This window comes from Papilio machaon, chromosome 7, assembly GCF_912999745.1.
Source record: "Papilio machaon chromosome 7, ilPapMach1.1, whole genome shotgun sequence".
Classification (NCBI taxonomy): Eukaryota; Metazoa; Arthropoda; class Insecta; order Lepidoptera; family Papilionidae; genus Papilio; species Papilio machaon.
This window is the reverse complement of record NC_059992.1, coordinates 3,398,495-3,417,917: the sequence shown is the minus strand read 5'-3', so window position 1 is coordinate 3,417,917 and position 19,423 is coordinate 3,398,495. Positions and strand designations below refer to the sequence as shown.

Genomic DNA, 19,423 nt, shown 5'->3' with positions numbered 1-19,423 from the left:
CGCTATACCATTCTTACGATTTCGCAGATTTGTTTACGCTGTTTCCTGAACTTGTGTTAATTTTCTTTTTTCCTTTTACTTGTATTCTTTTTCCGTGTTGTACTCTCCTTTTTAATATTTGTGGTGGTCTGTTACGTGTGACAATAAATTGTGCTGTGAAAATAAAGGTCTCCGACTGCCACCGCACTCACGACCCATCATCATCACCACCTCACATTACCACCACATTAGTGTGACCATTCACTACAATATAATACTTGATAAGATTTTTGAGTCATTCCCTCTCACAATATGATTATTTTTAGAGGTTGTACTGAAAAGATGCACCAGTTCATTTAGAAAGTTAGGCTCGATGTTAGATTTTTACCATGAAAATTTGGAATTATAGACAAAGGCTAAGCATCAATAATAAAAGGTTTTAAAGTTTATTGAGTTAAATAAAACAATAAGTAAAAATAGATTTTTATTTAAATTAACATATAGGTATATTATAAAATATAACAGCAAAACAACATGGATGAAATTAATTATTTCTACCCATAACAGTAATAAAAATAAATGTATTTTAAAAATACTGAATAAGTTCTAGAGTTTTGTTCAAACCATTAAATTAATATGTGAAGCGACCTTTTTGAATGAAATTGTGCGAACTAATGAACGGGAAATTTCACAATACATAAAGTTAATCAGGAGAAGTGCATAAAGCTGTTTTTATCAAAATATAGTAAAATTATTAAATGCGAATTATGGTCGAACTTCGATCGAAAAACGTGTTTTTTATGTTATGTACCAGCGGTCGCCTATTTGACACAATTTGTAAACGGTAATTTGAACTTTTCCTCTCAAACTTTTAGAAAATTTTGAAAATTCAAATTAAAGAACAGTTTGATATTGAAGCAGATAATTTTTGCTTTGTTATTTTTAAAGTGGATATTGACTCTAACAACCGATGACTTTAAACAAATTGAATTAATATCACTTAAATATATTCACGTATCCTTGGAAAGACTAATTGAAGACTGCGTGTTGAAATTGTGAAAAAGTAATCGCTAATTGTTCGAAACACAACCATCTATCTATATATATAAAAGAAAGTCGTGTTAGTTACACTATTTTAACTCAAGAACGGCTGAATCGATTTGACTGAAAATTGGTGGGCAGGTAGCTTAGAATCAGGAAAAGAACATAGGATAATTTTTACCCCGTTTTCTATTTTTTATTCCACGCGGACGGAGTCGCGGGTAAAAGCTAGTTACTCATAAATTCATAACCAAACATTTATTTATATTTTTTAAATAGCTTTATAAACTTTTTCTACTGATTAACTTTAATTGTATCAAATTGCACGTTCATTAGTTGGTGTAATTTTCTTAATTTATTTCAATAATTCAACACATATTTTATAAAACAAATTTTAAAATCATGGATATTCGTATGATACAAAAAAATACATATTTTGTATAACAAGTGTATGTACATATAAAGATTATGTTAAAGATTAACATTTTATTACATAAGTAGAGGAATAAAATAATTCAGTATGATTTTGATAAAATTTGAATTCTAAATTTAATATTTTTTATTCTTATTATTACTTATGTAACTTAACAAAAGGAAGCGATTTAAGAATACTTGTCGGTACATAAACATAACATTTCTCAACAATGAGTAAACGTACTTTGGTTTTGTTTTTAATGAAATATTTAATATTTAATTATTGTAAAAAAATCAAATCTTTTCAGATTGAAATAGTGCAGTTAAATTAAAGGACTTATTTTCGAATCATATAACTAAGTATTACCAAGAAAACTTTTTATTTGAATGGTGGGCAAATGAAATAGGCCACATTTGTTATCTCATCAATTTAGTTTCATAATGAGTGAAAACATATGAAACACAATAAATATGTCATCAAAAGATAAAAGATGCAATTCTAACTTCAGAAAAAAAAATATTTTATGCCATTCGTTACAATGACACGTTGTTGGATTTCGGTGGTATGTCAAATGTGACCTATTAAAGTGACCCACCTATAAACTTAACTTATTATAATCTACTTCGAAAAACAATTTTTGTTGTTAGTAGTATTGTTTCACTGGTCACTATGATTTAATGGGATGTACATATGGTTCTTCTTCTAGAGTTCCATCTCCACTACGAAGAGCTCTGTTCGCAATTATCGATGGCGTGGCAGCTTTTACTGAAAATTAAAAAACAAATAAATTTCATAATCATTTATATTAATCGGAATCATTCAAGAGAGTTATGTTTTTCGCGCGTATACAAGTTTTTATGTATGTGGGTTTGTACGTAAGTTCCGGTGTGACTGCCTGGTATTTAATCGACCGAATCAATTTTGCCGAGTGAGATGTCAATCGATTCGTATACCTTCCCCATAAGACGAATTTTAAATAACATATAGTGCTGTTATATATTATTATTAGCATTTGGCTTCGCTCGGGTAGATGAGAAATAAAAGCAAAACTTAATTGCCTTAGCAAGTGAAATATCTTTGATTTTATGAACATCGTCATCCCAATGTTTTATTTGAACTGCCGAAATACTCTCTCTCTCTCTCTCTCTCTCTCTCTGCCTAGCTCGTATCCCACATGGTGGTGGGGTCGGCTTTTCCAATTAGTTTCCTCCACCTCGCCCTGTCCTCGACATCTTCATCTGAGACTTGGCACTCACTCATGTCTTTTAGCACTACATCTTTCCATCTAGTTTTGGGTCTGCCTCTGGATCTGCGGCCGGGAAGGGAAAGAAGTAGTGCTAAATTCCGAACTGCCGAAATACATGTATAAGAATAATATTGTCATCCTTCTAATTAAAAAAAAAACAAAGATAGTAATATTTTTGTACAGGTTAGACAGGGAAACCGAAAAGAGAATTAAATCATCCAGTCAATGTGAAATTTTTTAACAAGCACAAGGAAAAAATGTACATTATTTCTTATCTTTGTTTCAAATGACTGCACACTTATCTTTTCCTCGTTATACTTTTGTTTAATTATAACATTTATTTCATGTATATCATGGTAGTACTGGTATTTAAAATATGGAATGTTTAATTTTATTTTGTCGAGACACTGTTTAAGGTTCAATTACAAGTTGTATAACATAGCTGGTTTTTTAATAATTATGGCAGTTATATTTTTAGACTAGAAGCCAGACAATACACACCCACTCACATCCTATATCGCCTTATTATCCTTCAATTAATTTACGATATTACCATTTTAGACATGTATAGATACAGCGTTTTGTTATCATGTGACCGTCATATTTTGCTTGAGTAGTATAACTGGTATGACCTGTCTATTTGAGTTTATATATTTGAAAACTAAATACCTTAATACCCAACTTAGAATCGTTAATAAGTTGCGGCAGTTAGTTACATTTAACTTGAAAAATGATATAATTTAATTTTCATTTCAATTTTTCTATAGACTTTACTTGTAATTTCTTGTGAGGTGTGTTATTATCTTCACCTCCTAAAGTAAAAAACGCCTTTCTTCTAATATTTTTACAGCCATTAATTGAGAGATATATATTTAAATTAAAAAAATAGTGACGTACAGTCATAGGCCCATCCAATTTTAGCGAATATGTCGATGAAGTTTGTGGATACGTTGAAGCGACCCAGTTCGGAGGTCCGGTAGTCCCAGGGGAACACGTGGTGGTAGTTGTGCCAGCCTTCTCCCAGCGCGACAAAACTCACTAATGGGTTTTCCGACGGCTTGATAAATCTAAACATTAAGTTTCACTTATGTAATAAATATAAATAAATAAAAAAAAAATAGAAAAAAAAAGAAAACCTTGTAAATTAATAGGGTTACATTTTAGTAGCAGGTAAGTTAGTGTTACATTAGTCGACTTAGCAAAGAATTATTTTTAAAAGTTTAATTTTGTATCTCATTTTAAACGAAGGAATTGTAATAACATACTTATCATAAGGTTTATTTCCCCAGAGATGTGCGAAACTGTTGACGCTGTACGCTATATTCAGAGTCATTGTAAATCTGGTAACGAAACTCAATACGAAGCTGTTTATAAGAGTTTCATTCCAGTAATACATAGGAATCCAGATAGGTAACGCTATGTTCAGTAAAGCGAAGAGCGGGATGAAGTATCTGAAATCATAATTGAGATGTTTTGAGTTCATAGTTTAACAATTTAATGTAAAAGTTGAACGGAACATTGCTTTATTCATATAAGGGTCGTTAGAGCTAAGGATGTGTCCCAAATTTGTAACGGTAACGGCTTTGTGTTATACAAAGCCCGCTTACAGTTACATAAAATCAGGCTTCATGGTAATAATTTGTCATGTTTCATAAAAGAATGACAAACTTTTTTTGGATCCTCACTACTGGATCGGCGAGGAGGTCCAGTGAGGTAAGCCGGAGAGCCGCCCTCCTGTTCTCGACAGCGGGATGCGGGGTCAGCACCAGCCAACCGACATGCGCGAACCAGAAGCCTCGCCTCACGTCGTGCGGGTCTGCTACTGATTCCGAATATTTATGATGCACGCGATGGTCAAGCGCCCACGTGTAAATATCGCGCTGGAAACAAAGTAAAATTATTGTCGAAACTTGCTACGATGGCAAGACCCAAAGTCGGTTTTGAAATCTGACCCAAGAAAGCATAATGTCGTCTGGACCACCTGCAAGTCGACTGCTTGAAGATATTCCAGGTCCAGTCTGCCAAATTACTCCTACCAAAACGTTTTCTTTCTTTAAGATAATGTTTTTGATGAGAAATGTTTTTATATAAATTTTACGACAGTAGGATTTTACGAAAAACCGAAACCAATAAACTCGATGAGTGGATTCACATTGTTATTTTATTAGGAACATGATCTATTGATGAGTTAGTTAGATGTAATCGAAAACGATTGTTTTGCGTATGACAAACAATATATATTATTTTCATCCTTTCAAAATACTTCAATATCCTTGCTACTTAAATATTATATATTATATACGTATATCAAGATTATACATGTCTGAAAGGTTCTGTTATTTACTTGCATATGTACGTCTCGTCAACGTCTTTTCATAACAAGGGTTAATAGAAACAATTGACATTGTTTTACGCATGAGACGAGTTGCTTTACTAAGCAATTAACGATTTATACCGAAATACGTATACTTTCAATTCGTGGAAAGTTTGGAGCTATATATAACCTTGTCGAACTCATTTATGTTTGTTCTTCCTCTTCATCATTATGCATCTTGACTTTTTTAACATAATGATGTAACATGTGAGATTTTATGTAATGATTACCGAATTAATTGGAAAGTCCCAAAACTTTGTGGTGCTACATTTTTACAAAGGTTAGACCAATCCGAAGTCGTCCACCTGCGTTTAATTCAAGAAATAAATTGCACCACAAACATTAGGCTCATGGCATACCTGTCCAGTGATAGTGAAGAGTAGGGCGAGAATGACTCTCAGCGGAGTCGTCGCTTTGTACGCTCGGTGTGACCACAGCCTGTGCACTCCCGCTGTTATGCCCAAACCAGACACGAATATCGTCGCAAATACTGAAATAAACAAAAGATTTCATTAGTCATATGTCATTTTTTCGTATGTAGTGCGCAACGCTGCCCGTCGGGACAGTCTAAAAAAACACCAGGTCCGCCTGACTCAACCATTGGTGTAGACGTTAAACCTGTAGCCTACCTCTGTCAATGCAAAAATATTAACATTACTGTATAAAAACTGAGCTATTATTATTTGGTTCCAAAGGTTTTCATTTCATTATCATTTCGCTGTTCTTATCCTTCTCTATGTGAGGCACGCTCACCAGATCCAGATATACAAGATCAAATTTCCTATGACCTTATTGAAAAATATTTTTATATAAAACTTCATTAAAAAGTGTTTAAAATAAAAATACTCGTATATACATACAAAAATATTCCGGGAATAAAAATGTACAAGATATTTATATAGTTTTTGATGTTTGTATAACTGATCTGATCTGATTTAAAATTAATATGCATGAAAATTTAATTGCCTCAAAAGAATACATCCTTAAAATATTAACTTCACATTTGCACATTAACTTTTATCACATTATCTTAAGAAATAAATGTAAATGTTTAAAAAAATTCTATGTTGTTTTAAAATAAAATTCTTAAGTAACCTGACAGACAATTTTTTCGTCTTCATTTCCTGTACAAGAACTGAAATTTTACTACTTTTTGAATAATACAAATGTCGTTTTTGATAAATAGGACATTAAATTATTTTTAGTCAGACTTACCAAATATTGTCGTGTAGAATCTAACGTTGTTCGTCACCATAAGAAATAAACCATACATGGAAACTAAATGTAACGACAGCTGCACTAATAAATCAGGCCATTTTATTCGCGGCCTAAATTCCATAGATTCATAAACGCTTATGTCGAAGTCTTTATCACTGTTCATTTTTTCACTAGCATCTTTGTGTATCACATTATTATTTTCGATCACTTTTACGCCACTTGAATCTTTAAAGCTATTATCCAAAAGTCTCATTTTTATTTGAGCTACACCTGCCTCACACACATCGACAACGTTTTGCTGCGCTGGCGCCATTCTATTTAATGCATCAATCATAAACATTAATGAAACATATACATTGGTTGCGAAAGATATGAGGCACAGTCGAACGCTTGTACGGGCTTGTCAATTACCGCCTATATTTTTTATTGTCTTCATTGAGTGTAAAGCTGACCGATGCTTTGACTATGTGGGTCTTATACACATTTAGTTACTCTTTGCTAATGCAAATTTAGAAAGCTTTTTAATCATTAAATGCTTAAAAAGCTTTCTATGATTACGCTCGTCAATAGTACTTGTCTTGTATTCTTTCGAATTATTAATTAGTGAAATCTAAAATTGCCAACGCTATTCTATTAGTTTAACTATTAGCATGACTGTCCTATGGAACAATGCCTATGGACAAAATCTATTTAGATATGTTGTGCTATATATCAAATATAGTCATTAAATTAAGCATCTATGAGACAGTAATTATATGCATCATCACTGCAAGCACTTTATTAATATTTTAGTTTAAGATAAAATAAACACCGAGGGAATTATTAAGTAAACTAGGTTTTAATATGGTTTGTCCATGCCTTGGCGTTGTTGTTCATTTTTTAATTTTATGGGAATATTTGATATTTACTAATGTTCTGTGTGATATACTGTGTTTCAAGATCTTGAAAGCTAGGTTGTATATGTTCAAACGTAGTTGTCGTTAAGGTATAGTCTGTCCTGTCTTCATTACGTCAGTTTGTTACGAAAGACTCAATGGTGTGTTATGGTCAAAATGTAGCGTCACTGAATTCTTTATATCATCGACATGACAATGACCTCGCAACCTCGCTCGCTAGAGTTAATGATAGCTCCAAATCGATGTAGGTACCTATTTCTTTTCAGAATTATTAATGAATCGAAATAATAACACACCACACGCAAAGGCGACCTTTGCAATGGAATTCAAACCGTGAAATGTTGGTTTAGTTTAGTTTCGTTTTTTTTTCTTATCGAATTTGTGTTACTTACTTGGTAGTAAATTATAGACATGCTCATAAAATTTTAAGTGTCATATTCATAAGAAAAGAACTCATTAAATTTCGGCATATGTAAAAATCTGGAATCGATTTACGACGTTATTTTTGCACTAATAGTATTGTTATTTAAACAGTAGATTTTTGTAATGAAAGATGGTTTAATAATTTCAGAATTAACTTATAGACAGACTTTTTCCTTTAAAACATTAGTAATATTTATACGAGTATTACATCAAAAGTTACATTTCATAATAACCGCTTTTTGTGACAAATCGGAGGAACGTGACTTTAAATACCGTTACATTACAAGTTATTTTAAGTTGCAGGCTTGCTTTCGGTTGCGTTTGGAGCAACAGACGGGCCTTGTCTATCCACGCTTGGTAGCACACCTTTGTCGCATCACATTCCAAACATATTTTTTATTCGTGGCCTCTTTACGGCTGTTTGATAATAAGAAAAAAACTGTTATACATATTTATACTTGAATTTTACTAAAGTAATTTGTTTTCAATTCGAACCTAGGACATTTCATTGAACTAGCTGTTATGATGTCATAAAAAATCACACAAGTTTTATCTCTCAAAGTCAACAAATTCTGGTCTCCAGTCACAAGATTACAAGGTCGCCTAAAATTTCTACTAAAATGTAAGTAGTTAAACCATAAATAGGTCAACCGTATGTGTGAAATCATCAATTGAATCATAGATATATTTAAAGTTTGCACAAGGTGACTTGAATGTTTTATTGTATCCTCCTAAAGTGTGTATGTAAATTACAATTAAGTTGGAAGTCGTAATTCCTATTTATGTATGTATGATTTTCGATCTTGTATCGTCAATATCTAGTAATATAGTGATCTTATTACTTTACGCCTTTGGCGACGGATATCTCTGACATTGTTTGTCATCTCTGTTTCCTTAAAGAGAATGAGTGAAATGACCATATAATATTGTGCAGGTATTTCAGTAGATAAAAGCCACGGTAAAAAAGTGTGGAATTTGTCGACAAAGATAACGTGGTTTATATTGAGTAAACCAATTTTGACAAACCACCGATAATGGCCAGGTGTTCAGATTGTGGCTATCTATTTCCGACAAATGTTATCTTATGTAAATATTACAAACGATACAGTCAACAGTCACCTAGTCAGATACAGTCATAATAACAATCGAAATATCAATAATAGTCGAGTAGTGTGCATGATTTAGATCATACGAGTAGGTATAAGCGTGAGGCAAAAAGAAACCACATTTTTATTGCGAAAAACCCCTGAACTTTTATCTGTTATTTGTAATTAACTGATTATTAAATATTTAAAAATATTTAAGTAAAAAATCACTTCATAATCCAATCTCAAGATAAAACCTACTTATTCAGACTTATTCAATTAAATTTATAAAGAACACTCCATAGAAAACTATAGGGTATTTCAATAAAGGTTGCAATAAGCTAACGAAGCGACCTTCAACTTTATAGTGATATTATTTTGCATAAAATGAAAATTCTTATCGCTATATAACACCTGGCTTCCGTTGTTATTTGTCTATCTCAAATTTCAGTATAGTTCTCAGAATTTGATAAAAAGTAGTGGTGAGTCATTTATACCTTGTGTAAACAGTTTTAGGATTAAGAAATCAAACAAGATCTTGAACCGGTATTTTGATACAATCCACGATGATCGAATAATATAAGCTTATAGATGAATTTGCGGTCACGCGTGCGACTTGTTTATTTTGTTACTATGCTAAGTAGAAAGGAAGTCCGACATTCAATTTATAATATAAAAGTATTATGAAACATTGGATTGTGCGCAAAAATAAGATTTTAAATTATGATTCTATTACAAATAGAGTAAGTAATTAGTATTCTTCATTTTTCATATGTTGTTACACGAATTTTTGTTCTAACCTCGATCGATTAGAATTTATTTCAATATTTTTATATGACAATTTTGATGTCTTTTCAGCTGTTACCTGTATATGATGAAATTTTGCTGTTTTGTTACGATTACTCCCTAGGAATAGTTGATTTTTTAATATGAATTTGATTTTTCTTTTTACAAATTGTGATGCCCATAATTTTCTTTCAACGAAAAATGTTAGATACGTTTCGCCTAAAATTCTTGGTAAAAAAGAGTTTCGTAATATCCGTGTAATTTAATATCGTAATTTTTTTTTTTTATTTACAAGTAGCAAAATACTTGATCGCATATTTTAAGCAAGCAACCATTTAACCAATAACACATTGTTTGATCTTTAAAAAATAAGATGAAATACTTTCAGTTATATTATATAACAAAAGTTATCATGAGCTTCTCAAGGCCGCAAAACAGATTGATTCGTGAATTTGCTCCTAACAAAATGCAAATCATTGTGCTAAAAAGGATTAATGTTTAAATTTTTACTGTGTGTTATCTTACTAATACTCGTATTTGATGTCTGTTTAACCGTTAAACAGCAGAATAGTTTTATTTATTTCATATCTCAGACATTTAAAATATGAGAGACCTTGTTTACGTTAAACATTCTTCAAATGTCATATTATTCGAAACATGACGACGGGTAATAATTATTCACGGCTTTGTTACTATTTAAGTTACACGGACTTCACTTCGATCAACCACCATTTTATTTGTTCAATTATCGTATGCTTACGTAGTATTACTAAATAGTAAGTCATTTTCAACGTTTAAATAACATGAATACCATTTTAAAGTAGAATAATACACTTTTAGCTATAAAATAAGTCATACTACATATTTTTAGCCGTCTTCAAAAAGAAGGAGGTTATCAATTCGACTGTATTTTTTATGTGTGTTACCGCAAAACTCCACCCCAGGTGCTCCGATTTTGATAAAAATATTTTGATCGAAGGGAAGTGCTTGCAGATTAGTCTCATTTTTTTGTTTTTTTAAATAACTAGAAGACTAGTAGATTTTGAATTTAGCTGCAAAATGTGTTGCGATAATTAGGAAAATTTCGCTAAACTATAGGTCCTACATAAAAATGATGTATCGAAGAATTGTAGCTCTTTAAATGTGCTAAATAAAAGTCTGCAATAGCATACATCTTTCTTTATAGTTTTCTCACAATAACCATTTTTTTTTCTTTAGAAACTAAAAATTCATGGCCTATTTCCGACGCTATTATTCGAGTTCAGTATTAACTCTTATGTACATCAATATGTTCATTATCAAGAGAATTTAATGTAGATTATATTATATTTGCCCTTGAAACTATATCATTATGTCCAATAGTTTAGGAGATATTGATAGACTAAAAATTACGCGGGAACGAAAAATGCTACATCGCGTTACAATGAAAAGCACAGTTTTGCTTTATGACCTGAATAAAAATGATGTACGGAGTAATTATAGATCCTTAAATTTGCTAAATAAAAGTCCTTGGTGGCAAATATGGATGTCTCACACTAACCATGTTATTGTGAACAAATGTCGATTAAAATGCACACGAAAAACAGCGTCGTAAGCTTACGGCGCTATTATATTCGATATGAATCCTTATCCTTATAAATATGTTTTAAGGCTAGAGTATTAAATGCAGACTACATTAGCCATTCAAACTATGTAATTCTGATCAATAGTTTGGAAGATATCAAATGATTAAAAACTTTGCGCATTCGAAAAATGCTACTGCGGCGCACGGCTGGACAAAATTAAAGGCACGCTACGATGTATTAGTTCGTTAATTTTCAATTTGTATACCGATTTTGATAATTGTATTTTTGTTTAAAGGATAAGAGGTTATCTGCTGCATCTAAATTAGTTTTTGAATTGAAGTACACACATACTAAATAGGAAATCCTTTTCTTTATTTGTCTTATTTCCGTCCTCATACGTATTAAGGAAATTTGTAATCGAACTTCAAATTCACTAAAAAACGAGAAATAACTAAATTTTTAACAAAAAAAGAAAGCAGACTTCATAAAAAAACAATCTTAAATAAAATGCATTAAAAAGTAACATACAGAGCTGGGCATTAACTCGTTAATCCGTTAATCGTTAATTAACGAAGTTAACATTTTGCTTAACGGATTAACTTTTAAGTTAACTTCAAAAAGTGTTAACGCTTTTGTTAACTTCCGTTAATAAAAGTCCGTTAATCGTTAAATTAGAAACTTCGAGACGTTCTGTCATTTTGTTTAAATTACGTGCCACGCCCACGCCACGCTCGTAAGTTCAGCTATGTTGGGCGACTGTCGGCGACTCGAATAGTGAACGAACGAGTTGATAATTGATATATCTGAAGTTCGCGTGCAAGTGTGATGCATGAGAGCGTCCGGGAAAGACGTGATCTACAGGGCAAAATCAAAAGAAGGTTCGAAATAGTATATTTCATTATGAGTATATAAAAGCACGAGTATGTAATAGCCAATATTCCAAACGCTCTTCGTCCCTGCAATGCGCCACTTTTTGAACAACTGTATTAAAAACTTTTTTACTCGTGCATTTTTTTAGCTTTTCCAAACTCGTGCGTTCTGTTTCCCAACTCTCAAAATAATGTCTGTTAAAAAGAAAAATGAACCACGAAGTTTTTACAAAAAAAAAAAAACATTGAAGTTTTTATTTTTCATGCAAATATTTCTAAAAAGAAGCTCCTAATTTGTTACAATATCAGATTTAATGATTTGATTCAATGATTTAGGTTAGGTTTCATTTTATTTCATCTCATTAAATTTCATTTTCATTTCATATCAATAAAAATAATCTACTGAAGACTTGGCTGTTTGGGCATTGTTCCCTTTTGCCTACCCAGAATGGGTGAAGAAAACAAAAAAATCTCTGTTTGTATTTTTTTACGGTTGGCGCCATTTTCCAAATATTTTAGTTAGTTGAGTTTACTGTGTTTTTATTATTCTATTAAATTGCTTCATTTTTTCGCAATTGTATCAAATATAGTTGCTTAGTACACGTGTGAAACTGTCATTACAACTTGTTCCAACTGTTAACCCTCACCTTCGGCTGCGCCTCGGCTCGGATACATTTGTCAGAACTCTTTGCAATGACAGGCTTTCCGCACGCGTAATATATATACTATAATGCATTCATACTCGTCTCTCATACTAATGTGTACATTCTATAAATGTATAGTCAAATTACTATTTTAAAAAAGTGTCGCCACATAAGTGTGAAATTAGTATGTATAATTTTGGTATGGTTAACTGTTAACGATTAACTTTAACTTGCGTAAAATTTTCGAGAATTTAACGCTTTAACGATTAACGAAGTTAATTTTTTAATTAACGAAGTTAACTTTTCGATTAACTGTGCCCACCTGTGGTAACATAAAAAACAATATCAAACAAAATGCACTAAAAAGTAACAAAATAATGTGACGGAAACCCTCTAAACTCTAAAAAAAGTTCTCTTCTTCTTGTAACATGTCTATATTGTATAATTATCGTTATTTTGGAGTCGGTTTCGGCCTAAGTAGGGACATAAACGTAGGTATGTCTAATACATCTCAAATATAAAATGTCACCTCTTTACTTCGGCCGACACCGACTGCGAAATAACAATAATTATGCAATATAGACATGTTACAAGAAGAAGAGAATTTTCTTTAGAGTTTAGAGGGTTTTCGTGACATTATTTTGTTACTTTTTAGTGCATTTTGTTTGATATGGTTTTTATGTTACTTTTTAATTTATTTGCCAATTCCGAATAACATGTCAATTCTTTGAATAACTTGAATATCTATGACAAGAACACTTAACCAAATAGTAGCATTATGCAACTCTTATTAGGGGTTCCAGTAACAACATTTGTTGACAACATAGACCAGATTTACAAGTGAATTACTACGACGGTACAGTATTACAATAAATTATTAAACTTTATATTTCAACCAGATCGACTAAATCTCCAGTAGAATACTGATAATTGTGGTTGGTATTCTGCTAAAGTACACAGATGTTTATAAATTCATTTTAAGCAGGATAATATACGTTTCACTTAAATTACGAGTAATTACAATAAAGGTGCGCACATTTTGCTCTGTAGTTTTGGTGATGTCATTGTTGTCAATATGTTCAAGGACTAAAGTAAAAGATGTCTCTGTTTATATCAGAGTTTTTGATTTGCACAGAGTAATACAATGTGTATGCATCATTCCACTGAGATACGCTATTGAATTTTATAATGATTTTATTGCCCATTGTTACATGTATAGGTTTGCCATATTTCAATTTTATAACAATAATAATATGTTTTTTAATACATTTACGTTATCTTTTGTAGCACATGTTTGTTGATAGCTTAAGTGAATACCGATAAGGAAGAATATAAGTCATTATAAGATTTATAAATATCTTGGTTTTATAACCTTATTTAAATGTACATATATCTTAGCATTAACTATGTTAATACTACGAATTTTAAAGAAAATTTACAATTGAATATCATTATCAATGGAATGGAACAATTAATTTTAAATGTCATAGAGCATTTTTAGGTACAATCTTTGCAACTATTTTAAATCACGCTTTAAAATTTTAATCAATATAGTTTGAAGTGCGAATTAAATGTTTAATTTTAATATTTGAATACTAAAATTATTTTTACAACTGTATTCTTGAAGTAGGTTAAATATGTCAAATATTTGAATTAACTTAATGAAACATAATTTATATATAGCCACCATTACTTCTTATTTAAACTCTTTGAGATATAACAATAGAAAAACTTACTTTACTATAAATATTAAAATTGATAAAATATATTAAACGTAGCCATAAACGTATTGCACAGATTTACGAAATAGCAACACTTTTCTTACGCTTGTACAAGCAAAATTCAGGGACATTGAGGCGCGAAAACCTCCTACGCAACAAGTTTACGCAACTGTTTACTGACTGAGGGAACCACTCATACAGTCACGGAACACTTCAGGATTGATTTTTGAGACAACAGAACGAATGGTGGGTGCGAGGACGCGCGTTCAATACCGGCGACGCGCGCGACTGTCTATGGTGGACTGGTGGCCTAACTGGCCTAGTGTGCCAACGCAACTGATGGGATGGGGTCGGGGCCAACACAACATACAGTAAGCGCTCTATGGTGTTATATCAACAGATTAATCGACCAATCTACCGAAAGATTTCACCACATATTTAGACATTTTTTTTTGTAAAGCTACATTAGTGACACCTAATCGTACCATAACGTTGTATGCGGTTAAATGGAAAAGATTTTGTAAAATGTCAGCTGAATTATAATTGACGAATGTTGCTATGTTGTTGTTACTAGGTAAAGGTTAAAAAGGAGACCTTGAAAATAACTTTTGTGATATAGCACCAGTTATGATATATACATATAAAGTTACACGATGTTAGTAGTAAAAGTATAAATGAGATTAATTCTTATGGTTTTTCACTTTTATTTGTTGCGTCAGTGTTTGTGAACGTTTCAATTTTTATCAGTTGACTGAGAATCGAATTGCACGCCATTGTCGGCGGTGAAGAATGGCACAGTGGGGAAATTACATTCGTAATAATATCTAGGATTGTAAATATGAAGAGCTCAACCTTAACGCTGGATGACGTATCTCTTTTTACAGGTCTTTTGATTTTTTTTTGCCTTGTTAAATTATGGAATCATGTCAAAATTCTCATTCTTAGAAACAGTAAAATTTTATAAACTAAAGCTTATTTTGAATTGAAAAATCTAAATTTATAATCTTGAAGATTATTTGGGTAATACAAAACTACTGAATAGATTTCCAAAATTCTTTCGCCAACAACTGTTCTACTAACGAATAACATAGGCTGTATTTTTTTACGTATTTCTTTACGAATTAATACCGAGAGGGATGCTCAAACGAAAAAATATAAAGCGAATTCACTATTTATATAGGTGACGCGTACAAATTAATAAAACGAAGATCAAAAACATGATAACATTAAGGATTCAATGAATGAGTCTCGAAAACTTTCCTGTGATGTTATATCGTCAAATGTATCCAGAGTGGTCAATTAATGGGCGACGATGCGTCATCGCGCAGGAGACGGCGCCGTGGTGGGGCGCGACGACAGCCTACGCAGCGCGACTTAGGGTTGCCACCAAACTACTTTTCATTTCGAAGATTCCAGAATAAAACAAATTTATTCACATATACAAATTTATTTTCATTATTAATGCTAAATTTACAGTTACGTTCTACGCCTGATAAGGCGAAAGTACAATACCCTGAAAAAGTCAAATGCTTACCTCCTCTAAGCATTTAGTGTCATGTTATTAATGTCCAAATACCTATCATATATTATTTTATGAGCTCCCATAATAATTGTTTCTTCTTAATGTCGGAATGGGATAACCCTTACCAAAATGCTGGTCATAAATATAATACAGTTGGTAATTTTCTTTATACGTGCTTCACAAAACACTAATGTCCGACTACTGAAACGTCACTTAAATATGTAAGAGCGTCTTAAATTATAAGACCACGCTTAAACTCCAATATGCCATTTTCTTAAGTCAAGACGCATCTTAACTCAATCACCACTGCATACATTGAAATTACCGTGAGACCGCCTGATTGTCCGTTTGATAGTACTGACACGTAGGTAGGTAAACATCAATATCTTGAAATATATGCAAACTGTTTATCGCTGTAGAGATGGAATAACAACAGCAAATCCCCTATACTTTATATACCATAGAAAAACATTACGCTCATCATGTCAGTCGAGCGAATAGAAAAACATTCTATAATTTGGTTTATCGTTGCTGTTTGTGACGATCAGATAGTGCTATCAAGATAAGCTGAAAAAAAAAAAACAAATTTATATACGACATAATCAAGTTGTTAAATGGCCTTTACTTAAAACGATAGTGTGAGCGCTGATTTGCTACATCTTTTAGCTAAGTAGTAATACAGTAAACAACTTTAAGTCGCAGCATCATTTTGTTATTGGAATAGAACGTATACTCATTTTTGCTCCAAGAGTTATATACTCGAACTCAACGCTATTTGAATTCTAGTATAGAAGAAATGATATTTGGAAAAGGTGACAAGACAACGGAAACCTACTGCTCATAAATTGCTAATCAGTGTCTACACCACTAGATTAAAAGCGTTCACTGCTGTTGGTATTGAACAAATTGTATCACAATTATAATGCCATCCCATCCATTCTCTTGAAAACAAAAACGGATATGATGTGAGCAAAGTATGTAATGAAATGCCATTAATTATGTCCTGTCATTTTTGTGTCCGCAAATAAATGTAACAAAGAATCCACAGCAATAATTTTGCCAGGGATAACACTAAATGAAAAACGTATTATTTATTCTCTAGAATGATAGGTAGCAGTTAGTTCCGTGTTATGGTTTCACTTCTGTTCCTCAACAACGCTTAAATCTTATTTAGAATGAGTACCAGCTAAGCCAGTAAGTAGGAAAAAATAAGTCCTAGCTTAGCGGGCACTCAGTCACCCATTTAAATATACATAAACACTGTTATTAAGAAAAAACAAAGAGTGACATTGACTTCCATTGAAATTCTACTGCTACTTGTTAATAAACATAATGTTGTCTGTATTTTTTAAGTGAGTATAAGAGAGATGACATTATGTGCTAATACCAGTATTACAGCAGTTGTAACCCACAGTAATATTCAATACTATAACTACATAATGATTTGACTAATTATTGTGTTTTGTTATATTAATAATGATTTAAATAATGTTTCAAACCAGATCGGTAAACTGCCTTAGTCAGGATTATCTTTGCTTTTATCATTGTACAGTATTCTATAATTTTTAACACATCATCTTTTCATTTGGAGTTATGTTTTTCTTTCATTCTATACTATGTATGTGTCATAATAAAGAAGTATCTGATTTTCCTTAACCTTGAAAAAACACAGGATTAGTTCATTTTTTTTTTTGTGACTGGGGAGTCACTATTTGCCTTGAAGAGGCATTTACAGCTTCACCGGGCTTGAGGTGGCCTCGGCTCGGCTGGGGCTGTTACTTCGTTATAATTACTGGATTTGAAGGCCCCCGAGCTCTTTGATCGCTTCGGAGGGTGCTCCATGGAGTGATTGGGCCCAAGGGCCCCCGAGAGGGGACCTTGGCTTGGGCTGTCACTCATTATGCGTTTAGTATTCCGATTCAAGGGTGCCCGAGAGGGCAGAACCTCGGCTAAATCGGTTGCTATTATCTGGTTGCTATCATTAATACAATTAGTTTAATTTACCATATGTTTCTCGTAGGTATTCCAAAGATAACCATAAAAACAATTAGTATTATCTGGCACAGTATAATGGAAAATTCGTCGAAAGGAATATTTGTTCCGATTATATAAACTTGAACTCGACTTTGTGAATATTATCTTGGCAACACAAATAAGACGGCTTCCGGCAAAATTATAACTACGAAAATTATACATGGCTTTGGCGCTTTAGTTTAAAGTAGTTATTTAGAACATAAACATGTCCTGAATACTGTTTTTCTCTGTTTTGTTTTTAAAGAATGTCCCACAACAATATTTTTTGCACAGGGTGTATGTATTTGCATGCATATTTATATTTCGCATATTTATATATTATGTATTTGCTTCAATTAAAACGAAAATACAATGTTTGAAATTCGTCTGTTTGTCTGTCTTTCTACAATCAGCGTTTGTTCCAGGGAATTTGCCTGGAAGGTAGCTGATGTGTGTGGTAATAACTTGGGCTACTATTTTAAATTATTCTGTGCTGGCGGAGTCGCGGGCGCCCATTAGTAAGTTTTAACTTTTACACTGTGTGAGTTTCAAAGTTGAAAATCTCATACAATATTGTTAACTCAAAAAAAATGTGTTATGAAAGTCTTATTATGACAATTACGTGTTTGTTCGAGAGATTCAACAGTGATTACCCATCGTAAATAATGTAAAAATATTTTGTTCTTTATGGTAATCGAGGTATCGTTCCGTGAATTATAAATAGAGTAGGTATTTTATGTAAAGTGTTTGTACAGTCGTATGTATGTATCTAACAGGAAAAGGAATACAACGTATTATGCTGTAAAAAAAAATAATTCGGCGCATAAAGTTTTGTAAGCCTTAATGTTTCCGCTTAATTAATGGTCGAAAACAATGTTATTTATTTTTAAATATGTAAATTTAAAAAATGGAACATTAGCGTGGGATATTTTTCGTTGGTATAAAAATTTGAACAATACAATTTTAGATCCAATACAAAGCTTTAATTCACATAATAGTTACGAATAATAAACTATATATTATACTTGCTGTAGCCCGCGACTCCGTTCGTGGGAATGAAAAAAAAAAGAACTTAGTAAACTGTGTGAAATTTCATCGAGATCCGTTGAACCGTTCCGGAGATATCTTCAAACAAACATCCATCCATTTAAACATTCGCATTTATGATATTAGTAGCATGTACATCTCTGTATATGTAAAATCTTGATACTGAATATTTTCTCGCCAGAAAGCAGCAGAATTCGGCAACAAGTAGGTCGATTCGATACGTTCCCCATGAAGTATTCGTGATTAGTAATATTTTAAATTAAGAATCAGAAAATGTAACTTACGTAGGTGCTAAATAAAGAATAGACAATACGACCATAATGATATTCACAAATTGGGATGTAGGTTCCTTGAAGTTATTAACGTATTGTTGTTAATAAAGGATTGACACAATGCTTTCACTTCTTTTCCATTTTGATCTTATATTAGTTATAATCTTTAAGCAGACAATCTATATTGTTAAATTAAAGCGTAATCACACATTTCTTTATAACGCAGGATCGTATCAATATTTTAAAATAATTCTTTTGGTAAAATACACATAAAAAGTCCTATATTTACAATACGCTTTAGGCTGTA

The 19,423-nt window shown here is 32.0% G+C and overlaps 1 protein-coding gene across 3 annotated transcripts; it reads right to left on the bottom strand.

Annotated features, from left to right (window-relative positions):
* Positions 1-1,970: 1,970 nt before the first annotated feature.
* On the bottom strand, positions 1,971-14,581 carry LOC106714128 (acyl-CoA Delta-9 desaturase). 3 transcript variants are annotated; one of them, XM_045678790.1, is made up of 7 exons: positions 14,367-14,581; positions 6,271-6,587; positions 5,415-5,545; positions 4,350-4,561; positions 3,947-4,132; positions 3,579-3,748; positions 1,971-2,200 (listed from the first exon to the last, which is right to left on the bottom strand). In XM_045678790.1, exons 2-7 carry the CDS (start codon positions 6,584-6,586, stop codon positions 2,103-2,105), a joined length of 1,113 nt encoding a protein of 370 aa, XP_045534746.1. In that variant the 5' UTR covers position 6,587; positions 14,367-14,581; the 3' UTR covers positions 1,971-2,102. The 3 variants fall into 3 exon arrangements, with proteins under 3 accessions (XP_045534746.1, XP_045534747.1, XP_045534748.1); XM_045678791.1 differs by having other exon boundaries at positions 14,444-14,581; XM_045678792.1 differs by lacking the exon at positions 14,367-14,581 and adding an exon at positions 14,278-14,343.
* Between the last annotated feature and the right edge of the window lie 4,842 nt (positions 14,582-19,423).